Source organism: Eurypyga helias, unplaced genomic scaffold, assembly GCF_000690775.1.
Source record: "Eurypyga helias isolate BGI_N326 unplaced genomic scaffold, ASM69077v1 scaffold14610, whole genome shotgun sequence".
NCBI classification, from domain to species: Eukaryota; Metazoa; Chordata; class Aves; order Eurypygiformes; family Eurypygidae; genus Eurypyga; species Eurypyga helias.
In genome coordinates, this window is record NW_010225222.1 from 1,899 (window position 1) to 11,839 (window position 9,941).

At 43.3% G+C, this 9,941-nt stretch overlaps 1 protein-coding gene across 1 annotated transcript; it reads left to right on the forward strand.

The window, feature by feature from the left end:
- Positions 1-373: 373 nt before the first annotated feature.
- ACTR10 (actin-related protein 10 homolog (S. cerevisiae)) lies at positions 374-9,669 on the forward strand. The gene is made up of 13 exons (XM_010148689.1): positions 374-559; positions 838-966; positions 1,500-1,582; positions 2,607-2,715; positions 4,580-4,687; positions 5,020-5,087; positions 5,395-5,474; positions 5,853-5,888; positions 6,948-7,027; positions 7,119-7,192; positions 7,604-7,685; positions 8,705-8,906; positions 9,407-9,669. Exons 1-13 carry the CDS (start codon positions 374-376, stop codon positions 9,586-9,588), a joined length of 1,419 nt encoding a protein of 472 aa, XP_010146991.1. The 3' UTR covers positions 9,589-9,669.
- Positions 9,670-9,941: the final 272 nt, after the last annotated feature.

Below are 9,941 nucleotides of genomic sequence, written 5' to 3' on the forward strand. Positions count from 1 at the left end.
TACCAAAGTAAAGTATTAATTGACCTTTTGCACTGAAAGTACTTGAAGTCTGGCAGCTTTACAGTTTTCTGTTGGTGTTTTCTACCATAATTTTCTTCTGATATTTGTACTTAGTGAGGGCGGCAGTGGTGAAACAGCAGGCACTGCACTTCTTCAAATCAAATCTTGAATTTCTTTTGGTTTTAATTTTCCTGCTTGAGCCCACAGTTCTTGTGTCTGAAGCTGCAGTCGCTTTGTGAAAACCGGACCAGTTTCTGAGAAGTTTGTTTTGGGGTTTTTTAACGTTTGTTGCATTGCATCGCAGTTGGATGCAGAGCCCTCATGTTTTGGCAGGAGGCCTGGCATAGTAACATAGGAAAAACGTGTCCGTGGAATGTTGCTGGTCAGTGGTAGAATAGGCCACCGGACCTGCGTGATTGTGAGCATCACGTTTTTGCCTTTTCTTCCAAGTGAACGTCACAGACAACGAGGGTTTGGAGAAGGCGCGATAACAGAATGTTGCCTCTGTTTACTGGGAGCTTCAGTGAAAACTGTGGGCCTGTATGGAGGATACAGGAAGGTATTTCTTTGGAAATTCAATGGGCAGTAGGGAAGGTTGTCAGTGGATGATTATAAACAGAAAACTGCTCAGTGGAAAGTAGGAGGAACATCAGAACTGAGCCTGACAGTCCTTGTGGGAGTGAAGAAAACTTGTCTTGTTTAATGCAGTGGGAGTGAATCAATAAAAAGATATGAAAACTGTCTCATTCAGAATGGCTAGATAGAACAGCTGTGTGCAAAACACCTCTTTGCAGTCACAAAAACATCCCAAATTAATTGCTTTCTGGTGATTCCTAGGCCCAGTATGTTAAGCAGAGACTTCAAATGATAAGGTTTTCAACATTTTCTTTTAGGTGTGGTTTTGCAGGAGAAACAGGACCAAGATGCATTATTCCTAGTGAAATAAAGAAACCTGATGTCGCAAAGGTAAACTATTTTGCTTGAACTGTTTTACCTTTTTAAGGTTTTGTATGTCATGGTATAGAAAGAACCTGCAGCTCCTTTTTCTGCCCACCGTAAGGTATTTTTCAGTACAACTGCTGCTATGAAAAGATTGTAACTAGATACTTGACAAGTAAGTGTGATACCAGTGCTGCTGTTAGCTGGTACTCATCGCCCATGCAGCTTATGTTTGGAGCATTTACTGAGAACTTTCTTTGCCTAGCTATGCTTTTTTTTTGTCCTTTTAGTAGAGGATGGCAGCTTTGGAAGCTGATGTTGAGATAAGTTACTGGTACAAAAAGTTGGCATGAATAAACTGGAGTATGTTATAGGGTGAGTGTATGAGATGCATTGTTAAGGGCATAGAGCAAATCATGCAAGAGTGAGTATTTCTTTATATGTGTCGTGGCATATATGTTCAGATATAATATACTATCATATATGTATGTCTAATGTATATATTTCTATATAATCACTACCTGGTATTTAAGCTGACTGTGGTTATTTTTACTTTGCAGCCTGTCAAAGTTGTTCAGTATAATATTAATACAGAAGAGCTATATTCATATCTGAAGGAATTTATCCATGTGCTGTATTTCAGGTAAGAGGTACTTGGATGTTGCTGCAGCCTTCTGCGGCTCTTCTCTGAGTACGTGGAGAGGTGTTAGAAGTGTGCCTGAAGACTGCCGGCTAGTTGAGTAAGAAAACAGAAACACGATTTCGCAGGTGGCTGCCCATCTGTGTTCTTGCAGGAGAAATTCGGTGGTGCTCAGATTCAGGTTATATTACACAGAGTTAGTGTCCTGCAGCTTCAGTTTCTCTCTAGAAATAAGAAGTGTTTGGTAAGTTGCCGTTTGCTGTGGCACGTATAAAGGACTTGACAGGGGAAGGCCGTTACCTGAGAAGTTAGGCTGATTTCAGTAGGGCTGAAGCTCATCTTGCATTGGTGCAGAGCTCTCTCCCCATGACAGTGGTTTGGAAGGAGGAATCTTAACATGTGGAATATTTTTACCTCGGTAATACATCTCTTTTATTGTGTTTTTAGTACCATTAGTGAACAGTGAAGTTGGACATTGTCTCTTTATTTCCATTCCTTATTTTTCACAGTGAAAATCATGGCTTGACACAGGGAAACCAGTTCGTGATTTCTGTGCCTCAGATCTTCTGGTGTGGGCGGGTGGGTTTTTTTCCTGTCTTCCATCATCGCTTTGTAATGGAAATCAGGAGAATTCCATCCTCTTCCACTGGAATCAGGACATCCGTACTGTCATTCTTCCTCTCTTCTGGACACACTGTATGACAGTGGACAAGCCATCCTGTGTGCCTATTTCTGTATCTCTTTATACTGGTATAGGAAGGTGGAGCAGACACTCAGAACTGCATCCTGATGGCAGAAAACTCTGCAACTGGTTTTCTGTAACTCACTTTCCTCACTTCCTTTTTTTGAGGGAAGTGTTGGCGTTTTTTTTTAACTTGGAAAAAGACTTTGGGAGCTGCTGTAGAAAATGCTGGCTAAATGCAAGTTTTAATGATTTTTGAGGAGAATGGAATAGGAAAATAAGGTACCTCTCGCAATACGTGCTCAGACGTAACCAGTGTTGTTTTACACGTCTCTCCTCTTTTAGACATCTGTTGGTGAATCCCAGAGACCGCCGTGTTGTGATCATAGAGTCTGTCTTGTGCCCGTCGCGCTTCAGAGACACGCTCACGAGAGTCCTTTTCAACCACTTTGAGGTACGTGTTTTGCATAACCCCCGTACCTGCTCCGCGTAACGCCTGCCGGTAGCGATGGTGTTTCGAGTCATGGCCGGATGTTGACAAAGAGGTGAAAATAACACCAAACTGATGAGGGGCATAAAGAAGATGAGGAAAAGCTGGTGGTCGTCTGGGGAGGTAGGGCTTGGAGATTGGACTGAAGGCCGTTTTTGTTCCATCTGCCTGTTCACAAAGCCACAAAACAGGAGTGGTTAACAAGAATCTGAGAGGTTTCTCTGGCTTCTGCGAAAATGCAGCTCACATCGCTCTATTCCAGACAGGTCCTGAGCTCTGCCAGGAGCCAGAATTTGTATTTAAACACTTTTTAGTGCTCTGTCAGCAAATCTCAGGGCTTCTGCCAGAGTCCTTGTCTTTGTCTAGCATGTGATGTAGCATCTGGCTGTACTCACTTAGGTAAGAGCTTACTTGAAATCCATTATCTCCTCTGCTTAATCAGTCTTTTTGGAGAAAAGTCTGAACCTAATTCTCGCTTTGTTCTAATGGAAAATGGTTTGGAAGGTGATTCCATACTTCCTCCATTCAGACAGAGGAAGGGTTAAGGTTCTTCTGTAAGAATGGTGAAACTAGTTTGCCTGCAGTACTTCTTCACTGTGCTTCCAGAGCACAGTTTGCCAGCTAAACTTCTGCATAATCCTCTCCTGCTATTGATAAAGTTTTCAGACAACATGAAATTGCTGAAAGATTTGAGTGATTTGGGTTTTTTTCCCCTAATCCCTTTACAGGAAAAAAAAAAAACGTGTCTCAGATAAAGCACTCCCATGCAAAATTGCTTATTGAAAACGACTCGGGACTCTCCATACTTTGATGGAGAGACTTTATAACTTGCTAAGAAGCCAGCTAATCCTGGTGTGAAGTTGATTCTCTCTGGCCTGGGTTTCCCTTTGGTGCAGAGAGTAAAAGTGACGTGTTAATACGGGGCCAGTATTGCAACTTGTGTTCTGGGCTAAGCATCAGGAACGTTGCCCTTAAACACAGATTTACTGAAATTGCTCATTTAATTCACACTTCAAGGTGTTGCATTAAAGCACTGTTGCTATATAGGAGACTTAATTTATGGAATTCTGGGAAAAGGAAGTAATTTTTGTGTAAATTTGACTTGAGTTTCCATATTACTTTGGGGATACTGTTTTAAGTAGCCTCTGCTGTGAAGCTGTATGCAAGTGTGTTGTCACAGGCACACTGTCACGGGTTTTCTGGCACCTTTCTTCACATCTTCCAGCCTTCATACTGATTTCAAGTAGCTGTGGTTTTAGTTCATAGAATCACTGGGTTGGAAAAGACCTTAGAGATCATCCAGTCCAACCGTATCTGTCCGCCACTAAACCATATCTCTCAGCACCTCATCCACCCGTCTCTTAAACACATCCAGGGATGGTGACTCCACCACCTCCCTGGGCAGCCTGTTCCAGTGCGTGATAACCCTTTCGGTGAAGAACTTCTTCCTTACGTCCAATCTAAACCTCCCCTGGCACAGCTTGAGACGATTCCCCCTCCCTCCTTTAATTTCTCTTCAGTGACAGTAAGAAACCTGGCCTGTGACTTCAGCTGAGTTCTGTAGTGAACGCTTGCTTTTCTTGCAAGCCCATCCCAAGACTCATTATTGCTGAAGTCACTGGTGTGTACCACAAATTTAGAATCCTGTTGTATTTTGTTTGTTACTGCACTGCCTTAAAAAGTAAATTAAAAGTGGGTACCTCTACATACTGTTGTTTGGGTTTTGCTTTTAATATGACATACAGGGAAAGCATCAGTGCTTCGGGTCTCTGGGTGGTTTGTTTCTCCCTCCCCCCTTCTGTGAATTGTACTTGTGGTTTCCATGTAGGTACCTTCTGTTTTGTTTGCTCCGAGTCATCTAATGTCTTTGCTGACACTTGGGATCAATTCTGCCATGGTGCTGGACTGTGGATATGCAGAAAGCTTGGTGCTGCCTGTATCCTTTTGCAAAACACAGTGGGGCTGTGGTGGCAAGGTGGTGATTTATAGACTTCAGGTGTGCCAGAAAGTGATGGAACAGCATGGCCTGGCTGTTGACTACAAATACCCTGTCCTAGGGAGTTCTGACATGCCAAATCGGTGTGCCCTCGAAACTTGGGGAGGGTGGTTCTTCACTTCAGCCCCTCTGCACTAGAAACCAGTTTGGGGGAAAAGCAGTTAGAAAGTGTGTCCCGTAGCTGATGCGAGAGAATGTCGAGGGGAAAAAGTGTTCAGTTCCCAGAGTGAAACCTCAAAACAAAACCGGAGAATTTCCTGACCTTCGTGTAGATATACGAGGGAATTCCGATTCTGAGCTGCTGGGGTTCTCTTCCTCTGGGAGGAAAGGCTATCCACAAGTAAGTTCACAGTCACACATTCCAAGGTACTGGTGAGTTGGTTGTGGAAGTTTGTCTTTGACTAATGACCAAAGATTCCTATTGAACACGACTTAACTCGTAACTGTTGCTGCGGCAGCGTCCGATTTGTGACGTTGCCACCGTTTGGCTTTTGCTGATGCGGTAGAAGCTGTGGAAATCAGATCTGGTTCAGCTTGTAGTTAGAAGAACGTGACTGAAGGGAATAAAAGCTGTCCCTTCAGCACGATACAGAGAGTCAGCCTGAGTTAAGAGCTGTCTTTAACTAACTTGATGTCTAATATTTTAGAGAGCTGGAATACCAGTTGCTGGAGCAGTGCACAGTTGATACAGGCTTAGCCAAGGGACAAAGCCTTCCGTCTGTGATAGGTAAGGTCTGTTTGAAGGGGGCATATATGCCGTGAAGGTGCACTGGGGAAAGTGGATTAATACTAGCAGTGAATAAAAGGAGTTTCGTCACACTGTAGCTTGTGTGATCTACTTGCACGACTTCTTTCTCAGTATGAAGCAAGTATATTATCTTTTATGATTATGAAGCCACTCATAACAGCAGGTGTGAATGAAGGCTGAGATAAAATGCCTGTAGCAATTTTTCAGTCTGTTCTAATATTTGTTCTTCCTTAAAAATTTTTAAAAGCTGCTGTCAAAGTGAAGCTTTGGTTTACATTTAGTACATTAGACTGTTTCGCTCTTAAATTCTCTTTCTAATTAAAAAGGTCTTGTTCTAAGTTATTTTTTTTCTTTCAGGCTCAGTTCCAGAAGACATCGTAGAGGATATAAAAGGTAAAATTTTCTGCTGGTGAAACTCTGTTTATTGAAATGTGCAGTAGAGTACGACAATAACAAGTGTGCAATATTTGCATTTAAGAACTTGGTTTATCTTCTCTGTTTATCATATTTCTTCATATATTATATATATATTTCTTAGATGTAAGGAAAAAAAATCCTTCCCGCAGAGGGTGGGGAGGCATTGGGACAGGTTGCCCAGAGAAGCTGTGGATGCCCCATCCCTGGAAGTGTCCAAGGCCAGGCTGGATGAGGCTTTGAGCAACCTGGTCTAGTGGAAGGTGTCCCTGCCCATGGCAGGGGCGTTGGAACTAGATGGTCTTTAAGGTCCCTTCCAACCCAAACCATTCTAGGATTTTTATAATCGTAGAAAGTAGCAACTAGTATCTATCTCTTGGGCAGATTAGGAAGAAACCCATCAGTCAAATGTGCTTTTCTAATTCCTGGACGTGAACACAGTTTTCTGATCAGGTTTTTATGCATTCTTTTGGAACGAGATATATGCTAGGGTTGAAATTATTTCTTTGTGAGAGCCATTTATGAAGAAGATACTTATTTGTATCTGGCACAAATGAGTAGGTATATAAGAACAGACAGCTGGGATGCAAATGAAACTGTGCTCTGCCAGTGTTGCCTGGGAAAAAAAAAAACCCTCTGGAATCCTTAGAGAGCTGAAGAGTTGCACTAGGAAAAATACTACATGCTTGTTTAGAAAGTGAGCAGTCTCTCATTTGGCGCCGTGGTGCAAGACTCGCAATGGCGTGTTTGAATACAAGGCCTGGCGCCTTTGGTCACCGAAGGCACAATTAGCAGCGTCCCTCTGTCTTTAAATGTCACGTCGCTGGTGTCAGCTCCATGTAAACTCGTGCTCTAGACAGCACCTGAACTCTGCTGAAGTGCAGAGACCATTTTTCTTTGCATTTGTTTGATAATGCCTTGGACCAGCAAGGGCCCAAAGTGTGTGTTCTTCTCTGAATTGAGCAGAATTACTGTCCTTATGGGTGATGAAGGCTCCAACAAAGTCTCTCTTCTGCCCCTTTCTTTTCTTTTATGAAGTCCGCACATGTTTTGTGAGTGATCTCCAACGTGGACTGAAAATCCAAGCAGCCAAGTTCAACATGGATGGCAGTGCTGAGGTGGGTGGAGGATGTAGTTTATCCTAGCCTTTTGAAGTGGATGCACTCTTTTTTGGCCTCTGGCATAATGCAGGTACCTTTTCATTTCTAGCGGCCTTCACCGCCTCCGGACGTGGACTATCCGTTAGACGGAGAAAAGATTCTCCATGTAGTTGGCCCCGTCAGGTGAGAAATACCATAGCAGAATGTTTATCTTCAGGAGGATAGAAGTTCAACTCTGAAAGCACATGCATGTTCACAGAATTGAATTTTAATGAAATGCATCTGCTTTTAATGTCTCTCGAAGTAAGGGTTTGTGCTGGGCACAGTTCAAGCCCCTAATGAGAGTGTCGGCTTCTCCAGAGAGCTCCGGGTGTAAGATGAGAGCAAATGGCTTGGAGGGGTGGGGGAACAGAAATGGAGCATTAATACATGACGGTGAGACAGGTTTCGTGAAGTGAGCGGGTCAGTGCCTCCTCCCCGTTGTGTGCACCGAGGGTATGACGGAAGCAGCAGCAGGGAAGGCTGGTCACTTCCAGCTCTGCTGTTCCTGTGGTGTTGCTGCTCATTAACACCCATTTCCTTGCTTTTCAACAGAGACTCTGTTGTCGAAATACTGTTTGAACAGGATAATGAAGAGACGTCTGTTGCCACTTTGATCTTGGATTCACTCATTCAGGTGTGTTTATATTAGACACAGTTTATTGAATGCCTCCAGCCTGAGGGAACCTGCTGTTACAGGTGATCCAAGTGACTCCCTCTAGAGTCCCTTCTGGCTGCAGGTTGCCATCCGTTGAAAAAGCTGAGCGCAGCATGACTCCTGGGGTTCTGCCCCGCGCTGAGATTTTGCGAGGTAGTACGTCACCGTGTCTCACGGCCCTGTGCTTGTTTTCTTACCCTTTGGTATACCCTGTGTCTAGGAGGGTTTTCTCAGGAACGTGGCGCTCACCCCTCAGCAAAGGTAACAAACCAGCTTGTGCTTATTTGGGGGTGAGGCTCTACGTGTGTAATGGCAAAGGAGTACCTAATACTTGGGGGTGTAGGAGCTGTGCTGCTTACACTGGAACGAAGCAGGTTTTCGGTTTCTTCTTTTGTCAAGGTGTTTTGCTCAGAGTTAAGACTTTGAGTTGTGCAGGTTGCTGATTTCCCTAAAATAGAATAAAATTAATTTGGACATCCCTATTACAGGCAGTATATTAAATGCTGAAAAATTTCTTGGCATATACAAACAATTTCTTATTATATTTAGGAAAAAAAAAGCACTAGAAACCCACTATAAATGGAAATTTTCATTATGTGGTGGCATATGTATGTTAATTAAGGTTGACTTCCTGTAGCTATTCATGCCATTTAAATTAGTTTGCTGAGACATGACTTACTGGAGAGCCAGAGGCTTGGGTGACACGACACACATTTCCATTAGAACTCCTTATGCAAACAGCCTGTTCAACAAGGTCTCGGCCTGGATCCATCCCCTCTGTACCTGTAGGCATTTACCTTGCATCGCTCTTTGGTCAGGGAAAAGACAAATGTAAAATTGACAAGCATGAAATAGTGTCCAGGTACTTCCTCTGGACAAGAGGACCACAGCAACTGCCGTGTGTAGAAAGACTGAATTTCTAACAGACCTTTGAATGTTTGTTCGTGCACCTTTAGTTAAAGCGTTGGTGGGTTTTTTATTATTCTTGTTTCCATTAGTGTCCCATAGACACCAGGAAGCAGTTGGCAGACAACTTGGTAGTTATTGGTGGCACTGCGATGTTGCCAGGATTCCTTCACAGGCTCATGGCTGAAATCAGATACCTGGTAGAGAAATCGAAATACAGAGAAGCTCTCACCACGAAAACCTTCAGAATTCACACTCCACCTGCCAAACCCAACTGCGTGGCGTGGCTGGGAGGTAAGAATGAAAACAGTTGTTAAGCAAAGATACGGAGCAGGAAAACAAAGTTTCCAAGTGGGATTTGTAATGAATAAATAGCAGTAAAACTTAGGCAAACTATTGAAATTAAGCTTGGTTGGATTTCTGTGGAATTGTTATGTTGTCCTGGAAGAAATCCTGTGGAGTAAATCTCCCTCAGGGACATTTAGAGGGCAGAATGGCACTGCAGGGTGCAGGAGCTTTAAAGGGGTGACAGGAAATTTGAATCGGCGCTGTGGAAGATGGGGCGTATGACTCAAGTGCAGTACAGGGCTAGCGCCTTACGGTGGCACCAGAAACGGACGTAATTTGGGACTAGCTGGGCTGCTGAGAAGGAAAACGGCTAAGTCCTTTCATTCCTTTAATTTTTGGGACAGAATAGGGGGGGAAAAAAAAAGCTGAGGTTCTTGATGGGAAGAGATAGAAAAATAAATTCAGTACAACAAGTTAGTGCAACCTTTTCCCCACCAATCCTGTAGGAGCCATTTTTGGAGCGCTTCAGGACATACTTGGGAGCCGGTCTGTGTCCAAAGAATATTACAGCCAGACAGGCCGCATACCTGACTGGTGCTGTCTTAATAACCCTCCACTGGAAATGATGTTTGACGTTGGAAAAGCGCCCCCACCGTTGATGAAGAGGGCTTTTTCTACTGAGAAATAAGCACCGAAATGCTACGTAAGGATTCTCCTCATTGCTTTCAAGTAGGTATAAGTGCGTTGGCTTTTTTTGTTCATGAAGCAATTTGTGTGTAACACTCTTAGATTCTATGAACAGTGTGGAGGTTTTCCGGGAGCATGGCTGTAGGTATTAACGTTGCTTAAACCCATGTCCAGTTACAGTTTAAAAATGTAACTCTGGCAACTGCTGTGCTATTTGGCCCTGTTTGGAAGAAACTCTGTACCATCGCGTGTTGTAGCCTACTGAGTTGTTTATTATTTATCTGTATATTAAATGACATCGCTGAATTTGTTTTAAGATATTTTGACTTGAAATCTGCTTAGAAGAATGAAAGA